General features: G+C 49.5%; 1 protein-coding gene across 1 annotated transcript in view; it reads right to left on the bottom strand.

Annotated features, from left to right (window-relative positions):
• Nucleotides 1-14,698, bottom strand: part of ULK1 (unc-51 like autophagy activating kinase 1) — a 110,165-nt gene extending 95,467 nt beyond the window's left edge. Inside the window, exons 1-3 of the mRNA XM_069756064.1 lie at nucleotides 14,100-14,698; nucleotides 10,287-10,379; nucleotides 10,164-10,205 (exon numbers count right to left, since the gene is read on the bottom strand). Of these exons, the coding sequence (XP_069612165.1) occupies nucleotides 10,164-10,205; nucleotides 10,287-10,379; nucleotides 14,100-14,189 (225 nt within the window). The 5' untranslated portion in view covers nucleotides 14,190-14,698. The remainder of the gene's footprint in view (nucleotides 1-10,163; nucleotides 10,206-10,286; nucleotides 10,380-14,099) is intronic.
• Nucleotides 14,699-16,079: the final 1,381 nt, after the last annotated feature.

Genomic DNA, 16,079 nt, shown 5'->3' with positions numbered 1-16,079 from the left:
CTTCTGTACCTGTTAGTGCCTTGTTTTTTTGCTCATGTTTATTATATTTGTCTATATTTGCCCCTTTTCACATGTAAGGCGCCATGGAATAAATGGCGCTATAAAAATGTACAATAATAATAATAATAATAATAAATACAGGGGACTGTTCGGCCACGCGCCCTTGTGTTCTCTATGAGGGGCTCGGTGGCTTATTCTCAGGGAGAACAAAAGCATCGGTCGTCAGAAATCTGACTTTCTGGAACCTTCTCTCCGCCAACATCAACAGTACGGTGAAGATTGGGAGGCTCCCATATATATCTGTTGGCTGATCCTGACAATATCTGCGGGTTCAGCTGACTTTAGTTTAACGTGCATGGGAACCTAAAGGAATGAAATGTATACATCTCCTATACATTTAGGCATCGGTTAGTTTAGCTAAGTGATGTGAAACGTGCTGAGAAACGTTCTTCATGCCACATTTTTACAATGCCCAGTTAGAGAACACAGATGAATACTACATGTGAGTTCATTTTTTGCATATTTGACTTGGTGCCATTTGCTCTTATGCATACATACAATGTACATACACAAAACCTGAAGTGTAACCTTTAGCAGATAAGTGGTCTTCAAAGCACAGCAAGAGTAGGGTCACATGTAGTCAGTGCTACAAGAAATTATGAATGGCGGATACATTGTATGCACTTAAAGCTACGCCACAACTTAAAATCTACACTCACATTGATGTCTGCTAATATATGGTGTGAAATATAGTAAATCGGGAATGCCAATGCCCTTTCCTGCTAACTTACTGTACATATTTTTTAAATATCAATTTTATGCATATCTGAGGTTAAAATAAAATTTTATTTTTTTTGGTTGGAATACTGGTGCAAAAAAACCTAATAAATTTCCAAGAGTACTAGGAAAATCCAGTGCATGGAGTGGCAGCGATCAGGTGGTTATACTAGTTATAAAATATAATAGGCCCACATTGGGCATATATGCCATAGCCGTGTCTAAGTCATGCCATGATAGATATTTTAAGCGTATGAGCACCTTTTTTCTGTATTGAGCATAACTAAAAGGGATTCTTTGGTGCCGCTCATGCCCACGCCAGCATTATTCATTTAGTAGATGATGATAGATGTACCATACATGCATCCTGGCAGGTATATGAAGACATAAGGGTTATGTTCGCACTCTGCTATGGATTTGGTAACAAATCCACAACAAGTCTGCCATGAACCACATGTGTTACTTGAGGATTTCACCCATCTGTGGTTGTTAACCAGCGTGTCCCTATCTACTAGACGGTCAGACGTATCTCAGCTCAAAGCAGATTAGTCGCTATGCAGAAGGATGAAGCAAATTAGTGGCGGTCAGATAAAGAACCTCTTCTGCTACCAATCGAGCTGTTCCTCTCGGGGTCTACTCGTGATGGAGGCACGGAACTGATTTGCTCTTCACTCATGTCATGACTGGTCTTGGCTCGGGGTCAAGAAAACATCAAAACAACTAGAAAAGCTTGGGGAAAACTCCTGATCAACACTGGCAGAAGTCATTGCCATCTTGTATTCGTCCTAATTCATGGACGACATGTGACTGTCACTACAAGTTCAGCTGGTTCTCACGTTTTGCCCCATGAGCACAGAATTAATGTTGGCTGTGCGGGATGTGATAAGATGAATGATGGCCGAGGAATCCTACATTTCATAGCAAAGTGGTGACATGGACATGAGTCATTAGGTAAACTAAACTGACAGTAACGTGTCAGAATAACACCCTATAATTCAACCTGTTGTCAACAACCCAACGTTAACCTGACAGGTGGCACGGGAACGAGACAATAGTCCGGCTCGTCATACGCAATGGCATTGTTTTCTATAGCCTCCCTAGTTAGATCATTAACCATTTCAGGACCACTATCCTTACTAGAGCCAAGCTAATAACATCTTGGTGATGGTGATAATGTCCGTGTCACTATTTGATTTCTCTAATTCATTATTTATAGGAAATACAGATTCTACCGTAGGTACAAAAAGGAACCTTCCCGATGATCGGAGATAGAAACTAAACCCAACAGACGTGTTTGGTTGGTTTTCCACATACTTAAGCATTTGCTAATAATGTGCCGCTAACAAACATCAATCACGTCGCTTTTATAAAATGAGAGACCCCACCTAATCCTGTGTAACTAACAGAAATACCCCAAGGTAATGGACGTCTGACCCTCGCACCACTCAGGGAAAATGACCTATTACGCTATAAAAAGGAACAGCTTTCTGGCGCTCGTCGCCGGCCATGTGTTTCTTAGAAAGGACAACCAGCAGATGTACCGTGCATGGGGACAAGCCATTAGGAAAGAGATCTCTCTATATTTACAAGACTGGAAAGCGTGGCTCCTGATTCAGCTGGCGAGAGGCTTATACACATGGAATTACTTTAGGTGTATAATGTTTTTCAGAACTTTTTGGACTTAACCAACCACACATTGATAGCACGTCCATAGCTTACGTTGCTTAACACCGAGGACCCGTGGACAAAGTTACAACATACGTCTTAACTAAACTAACATTCAATGTGCATTTTGTCAATTTTGTTACTTAAAGATTCACCAAGCAAGTAATAAGGTCCATACGGGCAGGGATTTTTGGACTTTCTGTCATTAGACCCAAGCTAGCCAAACACTTGTTCAGCCCAACACCTATCTCTCCCAATTTCCAATACACAAACGTTCGACTCGGTCAATCGGTCACGTGTTTTCAAAGGGAAGAAAGAAGAACGCAGCTGCCAGAGAGTTCTGGAGGCAGCTTATAGCCCAAAGAACAAAAAGAATCAGAGAGAATTCGAAATGACCCAGTTTTATCTTCACTAATATCATCTGTATGGCGCCCAATACACATCAACATCAAGTTGCTGCAGAATATCAGTAGACAATTTATTCCATCCCAAGGTTTAGCTTATTTTACCATGATTTACAGGATTTCGCTCTTTCATATATTGTCTTCGATGATAAATATCCTCATTTTGCTATGAAAATGCCAACATACAAGGGTCCTCGACAAATATATGACTGTATACTGGCTGACAGGCCAGAGCTAGAAACATGACATCTTCAAAGCTCTTCTAGGAATGTAAGACAATGTTCAAATGCTGCAGTCGGAGTAAAGCTGGGAAAGCAGACGTTTGCCGCCATGATGGTGCATGGCATTCACACAATCTCCTGGAGGGAAATATACAATTACGTCGGCTCCTGCTAAACGTGTTCACTGCCCGGCAAAGAGTTCCCGGCCATTATTAGTGATTCACTCTAAAAACTTAAAGAAAGCAAGAACACCCTGAGATGACTAATGACGTTATTCACATGCCCGTCCTCATGTCACTGAAGGCCTGATGTAACATTTGGCATTTATTACATAACAATGCAGGTCCAGGGCACATTGTGCATGAAACAAGTGCCAAGGTGATGGCCAATCTACCATAGCTGAGGTCCAACATCACTTTCTCTGTTACTAATGAGCCCCAATGCCAAGAATAACACAGCTCCATTCTCCTAACAATACAATATTCTCTGCATACACTGGACAAATACAGATTAGTTAGTAGCTGATACATACAGCCTGTGTACCTACCTACTCCCCTATACATACAGCCTGTGTACCTACCTACTCCCCTATACATACAGCCTGTGTACCTACCTACTCCCCCATACACATACATAGAGGCTGTGTACCTACCTACTCCCCTATACATACAGCCTGTGTACCTACCTACTCCCCTATACATACAGCCTGTGTACCTACCTACTCCCCCATACACATACATAGAGGCTGTGTACCTACCTACTCCCCTATACATACAGCCTGTGTACCTACCTACTCCCCTATACATACAGCCTGTGTACCTACCTACTCCCCCATACACATACATAGAGGCTGTGTACCTACCTACTCCCCTATACATACAGCCTGTGTACCTACCTACTCCCCCATACACATACAGTGGGGCAAAAAAGTATTTAGTCAGTCAGCAATAGTGCAAGTTCCACCACTTAAAAAGATGAGAGGCGTCTGTAATTTACATCATAGGTAGACCTCAACTATGGGAGACAAACTGAGAAAAAAAAATCCAGAAAATCACATTGTCTGTTTTTTTAACAATTTATTTGCATATTATGGTGGAAAATAAGTATTTGGTCAGAAACAAAATTTCATCTCAATACTTTGTAATATATCCTTTGTTGGCAATGACAGAGGTCAAACGTTTTCTGTAAGTCTTCACAAGGTTGCCACACACTGTTGTTGGTATGTTGGCCCATTCCTCCATGCAGATCTCCTCTAGAGCAGTGATGTTTTTGGCTTTTCGCTTGGCAGCACGGACTTTCAACTTCCTCCAAAGGTTTTCTATAGGGTTGAGATATGGAGACTGGCTAGGCCACTCCAGGACCTTGAAATGCTTCTTACGAAGCCACTCCTTCGTTGCCCTGGCGGTGTGCTTTGGATCATTGTCATGTTGAAAGACCCAGCCACGTTTCATCTTCAATGCCCTTGCTGATGGAAGGAGGTTTGCACTCAAAATCTCACGATACATGGCCCCATTCATTCTTTCATGTACCCGCATCAGTCGTCCTGGCCCCTTTGCAGAGAAACAGCCCCAAAGCATGATGTTTCCACCACCATGCCTTACAGTAGGTATGGTGTTTGATGGATGCAACTCAGTATTCTTTTTCCTCCAAACACGACAAGTTGTGTTTCTACCAAACAGTTCCAGTTTGGTTTCATCAGACCATAGGACATTCTCCCAAAACTCCTCTGGATCATCCAAATGCTCTCTAGCAAACTTCAGACGGGCCCGGACATGTACTGGCTTAAGCAGTGGGACACGTCTGGCACTGCAGGATCTGAGTCCATGGTGGCGTAGTGTGTTACTTATGGTAGGCCTTGTTACATTGGTCCCAGCTCTCTGCAGTTCATTCACTAGGTCCCCCCGCGTGGTTCTGGGATTTTTGCTCACCGTTCTTGTGATCATTCTGACCCCACGGGGTGGGATTTTGCGTGGAGCCCCAGATCGAGGGAGATTATCAGTGGTCTTGTATGTCTTCCATTTTCTAATTATTGCTCCCACTGTTGTATTCTTCAATCCAAGCTGGTTGGCTATTGCAGATTCAGTCTTCCCAGCCTGGTGCAGGGCTACAATTTTGTTTCTGGTGTCCTTTGACAGCATTTTGGTCTTCACCATAGTGGAGTTTGGAGTCAGACTGTTTGAGGGTGTGCACAGGTGTCTTTTTATACTGATAACAAGTTTAAACAGGTGCCATTACTACAGGTAATGGGTGGAGGAAAGAGGAGACTCCTAAAGAAGAAGTTACAGGTCTGTGAGAGCCAGAAATCTTGATTGTTTGTTTCTGACCAAATACGTATTTTCCACCATAATATAAAAATAAATTGTTAAAAAAACAGACAATGTGATTTTCTGGATTTTTTTTTTCTCAGTTTGTCTCCCATAGTTGAGGTCTACCTATGATGTAAATTACAGACGCCTCTCATCTTTTTAAGTGGTGGAACTTGCACTATTGCTGACTGACTAAATACTTTTTTGCCCCACTGTACATACAGCCTGTGTAGCTACCTACTCCCCTATACATACAGCCTGTGTACCTACCTACTCCCCATACACATACATAGAGGCTGTGTACCTACCTACTCCCCTATATATACAGCCTGTGTACCTACCTACTCCCCATACACATACATAGAGGCTGTGTACCTACCTACTCCCCTATATATACAGCCTGTGTACCTACCTACTCCCCCATACACATACATACAGCCTGTGTACCTACCTACTCCCCTATACATACAGCCTGTGTACCTACCTACTCCCCCATACACATACATAGAGGCTGTGTACCTACCTACTCCCCTATACATACAGCCTGTGTACCTACCTACTCCCCCATACACATACATACAGCCTGTGTACCTACCTACTCCCCTATACATACAGCCTGGGTACCTACCTACTCCCCTATACATACAGCCTGTGTACCTACCTACTCCCCCATACACATACATACAGCCTGTGTACCTACCTACTCCCCTATACATACAGCCTGTGTACCTACCTACTCCCCCATACACATACATACAGCCTGTGTACCTACCTACTCCCCTATACATACAGCCTGTGTACCTACCTACTCCCCTATACATACAGCCTGTGTACCTACCTACTCCCCTATACATACAGCCTGTGTACCTACCTACTCCCCAATACATACAGCCTGTGTACCTACCTACTCCCCTATACATACAGCCTGTGTACCTACCTACTCCCCTATACATACAGCCTGTGTACCTACCTACTCCCCTATACATACAGCCTGTGTACCTACCTACTCCCCTATACATACAGCCTGTGTACCTACCTACTCCCCTATACATACAGCCTGTGTACCTACCTACTCCCCTATACATACAGCCTGTGTACCTACCTACTCCCCTATACATACAGCCTGTGTACCTACCTACTTCCCTATACATACAGCCTGTGTACCTACCTACTCCCCTATACATACAGCCTGTGTACCTACCTACTCCCCTATACATACAGCCTGTGTACCTACCTACTCCCCTATACATACAGCCTGTGTACCTACCTACTCCCCTATACATAGCCTGTGTACCTACCTACTCCCCCATACACATACATACAGCCTGTGTACCTACCTACTCCCCCATACACATACATACAGCCTGTGTACCTACCTACTCCCCTATACATACAGCCTGTGTACCTACCTACTCCCCTATACATACAGCCTGTGTACCTACCTACTCCCCTATACATACAGCCTGTGTACCTACCTACTCCCCTATACATACAGCCTGTGTACCTACCTACTCCCCCATACACATACATAGAGGCTGTGTACCTACCTACTCCCCCATACATACAGCCTGTGTACCTACCTACTCCCCCAGTCTGTGTACCTACCTTCTCCCCTATACACATACATAGAGCCTGTGTACCTACCTACTCCCCCAGTCTGTGTACCTACCTACTCCCCCATACACATACATAGAGCTTGTGTACCTACCTACTCCCCCATACATACAGCCTGTGTACCTACCTACTCCCCTATACACATACATAGAGCCTGTGTACCTACCTACTCCCCTATACACATACATAGAGCCTGTGTACCTACCTACTCCCCCATACATACAGCCTGTGTACCTACCTACTCCCCCAGTCTGTGTACCTACCTTCTCCCCTATACACATACATAGAGCCTGTGTACCTACCTACTCCCCCATACATACAGCTTGTGTACCACCTACTACCCCATACATACAGCCTGTGTACCTACCTACTACCCCATAGACATACATACAGCCTGTATACCTACCTACTCCCCCATACACATACATAGTCTATATACCTACCTACTCCCCCATACATACAGCCTGTATACCTACCTACTCCCCCATACATACAGCCTGTGTACCTACCTACTCCCCCAGTCTGTGTACCTACCTTCTCCCCTATACACATACATAGAGCCTGTGTACCTACCTACTCCCCCATACATACAGCTTGTGTACCACCTACTACCCCATACATACAGCCTGTGTACCTACCTACTACCCCATAGACATACATACAGCCTGTATACCTACTTACTCCCCCATACACATACATAGTCTATATACCTACCTACTCCCCCATACATACAGCCTGTGTACCTACCTACTACCCCATACACATACATACAGCCTGTATACCTACCTACTCCCCCATACATACAGCCTGTGTACCTAGCTACTCCCCCATACATACAGCCTGTGTACCTACCTACTCCCCCATACACATACAGCCTGTGTACCTACCTACTCCCCATACACATACATAGTCTATATACCTACCTACTCACCCATACACAAACATTCATACAAGCATTCATATGTATTTTCAATGGGGAGAGTGTAGTAAGCTGCTGCCAGACATCTCTCCCAGGGAAAAAAAAGGATCGGTGGATGTAATTCAACATGTCTGACTCTAACAGAAGTCAGGCAGCCCCCATACACATTAGATGACCATGCTATAATTGGTGGGTTCAGACAACTTTAGTCTAATGTGTATGTGGGCCACGTGACACCGGCAGTGAGGGGACAACGCTGAATTCTCATTCTGGTAGGGAGATTTATCATGGTACTTCACATTATATAGAAATGTCAGCACCTTAGATAGCTGTCAGAAGAACTAACGTTTATCCGGCAGATATATCTCATGAGTGCCCCATACACGTGCATTGCGCCTGTGTTCTCAATGAGGAGACGGAACTGAGTAACTCCCTAACAGCTGTGGCAACAACTTATATCCCCCAAGAACAAACATCCGACATGCTGAGATGTAATTCTACTGTCCTGGGAGGAGAATCGGGACCCCCAAACACATCAGATGGCTGTGTGGTTCCCGCTGTGGCTGGCCGGCTCGGCTGACATTTATGTGCCACCAGCCAGAAGATGCAGGAGGCTGGCAGTAGCCAGGATCACTGGAACAAGGATGGCTTTGTTTTTCCATGGTGCAGACATGGAGATGAAGGAGGCCTCAGGGGACATTGAGTTTCTCTGCCAGAGCTCACTAATATTTACTACTTATAATCTAGATCTGCCTTAGATATATTACTTAGCATTAAAAAAAAGGCCAAAGTACATAAAGGTATAGGCGTCTGAATGAAACGTATGAGACGGCATGTGGAGAAACAAAGAATCAGACACCGCAACGACCAGGAGCAAAGGTCAGCGGAGATAGGACACCCTGTGGTCAAATATAGGTCATTTGCTTTAGACTTGTATGTGGATGGACCGTGTGCTGATATAGGACGTCTGCGTCTGGGGAAGAAGACGATAAACATGGAGGAGGGGCACGGACATTCACCAAGATCTACCAGACACAGCTCATCTCAGTCCTGTCACATACGGCTAGCTGCCCCCTCAGGTGTCCCAGAGATCATTCACCCCCACCACAATAGGACCTTACATTGGAGTTATTCCGAGGTGGACAATTCCTTGAAGGGATCTCAGCTGTGCAGCGCTGGTGAATTGTTTGGTGACCGGCCACCTCTAAATCCAAGTGTACCTATCAGGAAACTGCGTCATGAGCAAAGCCCAACCACCGGTGTATTACTGGAAGCAGGAAATCTCCGCTGCAGCACACCGAGGGTCCTGATATAAGGCAACAGCTTACAGCACAATATCTACGTCACCGGGCTGCAGTCCGCCATGACTTCTAGGGGGGATCAGGAGACATTCGACATTCAGCGTACCCATCCCCCATTGGCTATAGGCCCTCGTCCTGTGGGCTGCTGCAGTCAGTGGGGGCACCGGGGGAGTATGCATAGATGTACTGACATGGGGCACAAATTGTAGTCACCAGTCCAGTGAAGGTGTGACCGTGGCCTTACACTCTGCCCTCATCACCCCTAAAGGACCTGTGCACCCAGACTGTTAAGCGTCTGTAATGGCACGTCCCTTTAATGACAGCACAGGCACAGATCACACAGGTGTGTGGCCTCAGTCAGTGGGACACTGTCACACATATTCCTCCTGTCCTGTAAAATGCCAGCAATGATGGCGGCCTCCTGGTACCATGACCGAGCACTTCTCCTCCCTGCCGCCCCTAGTCTGGGACACACAACACAAACTGAACCCACTTCAAACACTAACTTGGATGGATGCCAAAGCAAGAAAATGTGTTTACATCGCGAACAGCTACATGGGAGTTGTAGTTTCCGCGTCACGCAAAAAAAGCGTACAACGGCTGTTACCAACTACAACTCCCGAGAGCCTCCGCTCAGTCTGACAGCTGGGCGAGGTTTTCTTAGAATTCCGTGACGTATATAACCGCCGGACCAATGAGAATTCAGTAAGCAGGAATGTCAACAAACAAGAAGGCGGCCACGTGACAGGGCAGCAGGAGCCGGCAGAGCGGCGGCCGAGGCTGTGCCGGGAGGGAGGGCTGCACGGGAGGTGACGGCGGTCACGTTACATAGCGCTGCACACCGGGAATCCTCCCAGCGGACCTGCCGCTGCACGGGCATACAGCTGGAGACACACAAGGCCGCGGTCCCGTTGTATGACAGAGCACGCAGGGTTAGCAGCTGTATCATCACTTACCTGGAAGTCGTACAAGGCCACAATGTTTTCATGTTTCAGCTCCTGCAACGAGAAGACTATGGTTACAGCAAGCCGCACAAAAACCGCACAGAAACCGCACTGACCAAACAGCGCTGCGCTCACCTTCAGGATCTTGATCTCCTTCCCTAGTAGAGTCTGGGACTTGGCCAGGTTCTTCTTATTGATGCATTTCACAGCCACCTCCAAGTCCTGCTTCTGAAAACGTGACACAAGAACCATCAGCATCTCATGGGGGGCAGCACTACATGACAGCAGAGGGGCTCCCAACCTGCAGCCACACTGGTAGTGCTACTTGTATCACATATGGGGGCACCATTGTATAGTGGGCAGCTTATACTTGGGTACCACAAACACCAAACTGATTCTCCAGAGTGTCTAGGGGTCCTGTGTGGTGTATACTGGGGTACCCCAAGCACTGATCCTGTGTGGTGTATACTGGGGTACCCCAAGCACTGATCCTGTGTAGTGTATACTGGGGTACCCCCAAGCACTGATCCTGTGTAGTGTATACTAAGGTACCCCAAGCACTGTTCCTGTGTGGTGTATACTGGGGTACCCCAAGCACTGATCCTGTGTAGTGTATACTGGGGTACCCCAAGCACTGATCCTGTGTAGTGTATACTGGGGTACCCCAAGCACTGATCCTGTGTAGTGTATACTGGGGTACCCCAAGCACTGATCCTGTGTAGTGTATACTGGGGTACCCCCAAGCACTGATCCTGTGTGGTGTATACTGGGGTACCCCCAAGCACTGATCCTGTGTGGTGTATACTGGGGTACCCCCAAGCACTGATCCTGTGTGGTGTATACTGGGGTACCCCAAGCACTGATCCTGTGTGGTGTATACTGGGGTACCCCAAGCACTGATCCTGTGTGGTGTATACTGGGGTACCCCCAAACACTGATCCTGTGTAGTGTATACTGGGGTACCCCAAGCATTGGTCCTGTGTAGTGTATACTGGGGTACCCCAAGCACTGATCCTGTGTAGTGTATACTAAGGTACCCCAAGCACTGTTCCTGTGTGGTGTATACTGGGGTACCCCAAGCACTGATCCTGTGTAGTGTATACTGGGGTACCCCAAGCACTGATCCTGTGTAGTGTATACTGGGGTACCCCAAGCACTGATCCTGTGTAGTGTATACTGGGGTACCCCAAGCACTGATCCTGTGTAGTGTATACTGGGGTACCCCCAAGCACTGATCCTGTGTGGTGTATACTGGGGTACCCCCAAGCACTGATCCTGTGTGGTGTATACTGGGGTACCCCCAAGCACTGATCCTGTGTGGTGTATACTGGGGTACCCCAAGCACTGATCCTGTGTGGTGTATACTGGGGTACCCCAAGCACTGATCCTGTGTGGTGTATACTGGGGTACCCCCAAACACTGATCCTGTGTAGTGTATACTGGGGTACCCCAAGCATTGGTCCTGTGTAGTGTATACTGGGGTACCCCAAGCACTGTTCCTGTGTGGTGTATACTGGGGTACCCCAAGCACTGATCCTGTGTAGTATACACTGGGGTACCCCCAAGCACTGATCCTGTGTAGTATACACTGGGGTACCACAGGCTCTGATCCTGTGTAGTGTACAGTATACACTGGGGCACCATTGTTCCTGAACTGGTCCTTGCCCAGACTTGCCCAGCCCAGAATTATTCATTAATTCACGCTTGTGAGATGGTGGGGAATTGATGGTGGTCCAAATTCTGTGGGAAGGATTTAATTTCTGCCCCATGCGGAGCTTCCAAGAATAGATCTAATCTTAGCCAGTTTTATTATGCAAATGTCCCTATTAAATTGCAGCACTGGGTCCCATGGGCGCAGGTCATGCGCTAGGAGCAGATCCTGATCACACATGTGTATAGCCCTATCAGATCCCTCTCACACATGTGTATATCCCTCTCAGATCCCTCTCACACGTGTATATCCCTCTCAGATCCCTCTCACACGTGTATATCCCTATCAGATCCCTCTCACACGTGTATATCCCTCTCAGATCCCTCTCACACATGTGTATATCCCTCTCAGATCCCTCTCACACATGTGTATATCCCTATCAGATCCCTCTCACACATGTGTATATCCCTCTCAGATCCCTCTCACACATGTGTATATCCCTCTCAGATCCCTCTCACACATGTGTATATCCCTCTCAGATCCCTCTCACACATGTGTATATCCCTCTCAGATCCCTCTCACACATGTGTATATCCCTCTCAGATCCCTCTCACACATGTGTATATCCCTCTCAGATCCCTCTCACACATGTGTATATCCCTCTCAGATCCCTATCACACATGTGTATATCCCTATCAGATCCCTCTCACACATGTGTATATCCCTCTCAGATCCCTCTCACACATGTGTATATCCCTCTCAGATCCCTCTCACACATGTGTATATCCCTCTCAGATCCCTATCACACATGTGTATATCCCTATCAGATCCCTCTCACACATGTGTATATCCCTCTCAGATCCCTCTCACACATGTGTATATCCCTCTCAGATCCCTCTCACACATGTGTATATCCCTCTCAGATCCCTCTCACACAGGTTTGTGCTGTTCCTAAAACAAAATCACCTTGATCACACAGAAGTGAGGAGCCTCCATGACACCAGCTCATCACACAGCCCCACTGCCACCAGGTCACTTCTCAGAAACAATTTGCCCAGTGTTTCACTATGCAGCCCCTTAAATTAATGGCCGTTTACATTCTCACTAAAACAATCCTAAAAGTAAATATTGTGTTTTCTGCCAATCTACAGAGAGATCGGCCAGCCTCCCCCCAGAGAGAGATCGGCCAGCCTCCCCCCAGAGAGAGATCGGCCAGCCTCCCCCCAGAGAGAGATCGGCCAGCCTCCCCCCAGAGAGAGATCGGCCAGCCTCCCCCCAGAGAGAGATCGGCCAGCCTCCCCCCAGAGAGAGATCGGCCAGCCTCCCCCCAGAGAGAGATCGGCCAGCCTCCCCCCAGAGAGAGATCGGCCAGCCTCCCCCCAGAGAGAGATCGGCCAGCCTCCCCCCAGAGAGAGATCGGCCAGCCTCCCCCCAGAGAGAGATCGGCCAGCCTCCCCCCAGAGAGAGATCGGCCAGCCTCCCCCCAGAGAGAGATCGGCCAGCCTCCCCCCAGAGAGAGATCGGCCAGCCTCCCCCCAGAGAGAGATCGGCCAGCCTCCCCCCAGAGAGAGATCGGCCAGCCTCCCCCCAGAGAGAGATCGGCCAGCCTCCCCCAGAGACAGATCGGCCAGCCTCCCCCCAGAGACACGGATCGGCCAGCCTCCCCCCAGAGACACGGATCGGCCAGCCTCCCCCCAGAGAGAGATCGGCCAGCCTTCCCCAGAGACACAGATCGGCCAGCCTCCCCCCAGAGACACAGATCGGCCAGCCTCCCCCCAGAGACACAGATCGGCCAGCCTCCCCCCAGAGAGAGATCGGCCAGCCTCCCCCCAGAGAGAGATCGGCCAGCCTTCCCCAGAGACACAGATCGGCCAGCCTCCCCCCAGAGAGATCGGCCAGCCTCCCCCCAGAGAGAGATCGGCCAGCCTCCCCCCAGAGACACAGATCGGCCAGCCTCCCCCAGAGACACAGATCGGCCAGCCTCCCCCCAGGGAGAGATCGGCCAGCCTCCCCCCAGAGAGAGATCGGCCAGCCTCCCCCCAGAGAGAGATCGGCCAGCCTCCCCCCAGAGACACAGATCGGCCAGCCTCCCCCCAGAGACACAGATCGGCCAGCCTCCCCCCAGAGACACAGATCGGCCAGCCTCCCCCCAGAGACACAGATCGGCCAGCCTCCCCCCAGAGACACAGATCGGCCAGCCTCCCCCCAGAGACACAGATCGGCCAGCCTCCCCCCAGAGACAAAGGCGCCACTAGAGCCCTCGGATGGTGCCAGCCTCCTAGATGTGGGTACATTACCTCTTTGTGCCTGCCTTTGAACACAACAGCAAATGCTCCATGGCCGATCAGATCTTTCCTACTGAACTCAAACTTCCCGACCGACTCCATTGTGAATCCCTGGATCGGCCGACAACAGTGCGATAAGGTGTAGAAGGATTTGTGATTGATGGGTAGAAGGAGCAGATCAGGAGCTGAAGACCAGCTGGAAAAGAAGCGCTGCTCTCCTGTCCACCTCCCTGCTGCCGACGATCAGGCTCCGGGGGGCCACTTGCATGGGCTGCTGCTCCCAGCACTCCGGTCCTCCCTGCTGCATGTTAGTGGGTAGCAGAGGAGGAAAATGCAGCTGGATGGAAGGGGTGACAGATCCCCTAGAGGAGGAGGTCAGCGCCCCCTCTCTGGCACCCGACCACTAGTGCCATGGTGATCTATAGGGCGCTGATGCCACCAGGATCCTCCACCAGAGCTAATAGAGGACGAGGCTTTGTGCACAGGCCGGAGCGGAGACTTGTGAGAGGAGCTGCTGCTGCTGCACCGCGGGGACTGACAATAAGGGCCGCAGCCGATGGCACAGCGCAGTCCTCCGGCAGCTGAAGGGCCTGCGCCTGCGCACTGACTCCGCCAGCGACCTCCTCCTACTGAGCATGCGCGTCTATCCGCTCTTTGTTGTTTTGTGTGGTGACACTGGTGATGGTCTGCTGTGCGGTGAGGGGGCGGGGATGGCCTCCAGCGCTGTGCTCGTCATAGGGAGCGAGGTGGTAAAACGCAGGGGCAGCACAGAAACATCATGGCGCTAGTTGTATCTGATCAGGCCATTACACTGTATGTGGGAAATCAGAGGATTTTCTATTAGTTTTAGCAAATTCTGATCAGTCGTCTCCAAAGCCCTGAAGGTATCGGCATTGAAAGCTTTTTAAGTTTTTCATGAATGTACATGTGTTTCTGGGTGATGTTGGCGCGTGCCCGAGTGGTCTGTGGTCCCTTCCCCCATGAGCCACGTGGTCTGGGCTTGTTACACCGTAACCACAGATGTGTCTCCCAGAGGTCGTGCACTTGACCTATCACATACCCCACGTATCAAGTACCCTGCCGCGCATATGTGCCCGGCGTATCATACCCCGCCGGGATATCACATGCTCAGCCTCTCACATACCCCGCCGGGGTATCACATGCTCGGCCTCTCACATACCCCGCCGGGGTATCACATGCTCGGCCTCTCACATACCCCGCCGGGGTATCACATGCTCGGCCTCTCACATACCCCGCCGGGATATCACATGCTCGGCCTCTCACATACCCCGCCGGGGTATCACATGCTCGGCCTCTCACATACCCCGCCGGGGTATCACATGCTCGGCCTCTCACATACCCCGCCGGGGTATCACATGCTCGGCCTCTCACATACCCCGCCGGGGTATCACATGCTCGGCCTCTCACATACCCCGCCGGGATATCACATGCTCGGCCTCTCACATACCCCGCCGGGGTATCACATGCTCGGCCTCTCACATACCCCGCCGGGGTATCACATGCTCGGCCTCTCACATACCCCGCCGGGGTATCACATGCTCGGCCTCTCACATACCCCGCCGGGGTATCACATGCTCGGCCTCTCACATACCCCGCCGGGATATCACATGCTCGGCCTCTCACATACCCCGCCGGGGTATCACATGCTCGGCCTCTCACATACCCCGCCGGGGTATCACATGCTCGGCCTCTCACATACCCCGCCGGGGTATCACATGCTCGGCCTCTCACATACCCCGCCGGGGTATCACATGCTCGGCCTATCACATACCCCGCCGGGGTATCACATGCTCGGCCTCTCGCATACCCCGCCGGGGTATCACATGCTCGGCCTCTCACATACCCCGCCGGGGTATCACATGCTCGGCCTCTCACATACCCCGCCGGGGTATCACATGCTCGGCCTATCACATACGCCGCAGGAGTATCACATGCTCGGCCTCTCACATACCCCGCCGGGGTATCACATGC

The sequence above is a fragment of the Ranitomeya imitator genome, chromosome 1 (assembly GCF_032444005.1).
Source record: "Ranitomeya imitator isolate aRanImi1 chromosome 1, aRanImi1.pri, whole genome shotgun sequence".
Taxonomy (NCBI): domain Eukaryota; kingdom Metazoa; phylum Chordata; class Amphibia; order Anura; family Dendrobatidae; genus Ranitomeya; species Ranitomeya imitator.
This window is presented reverse-complemented; position numbering and strand designations above follow the sequence as displayed.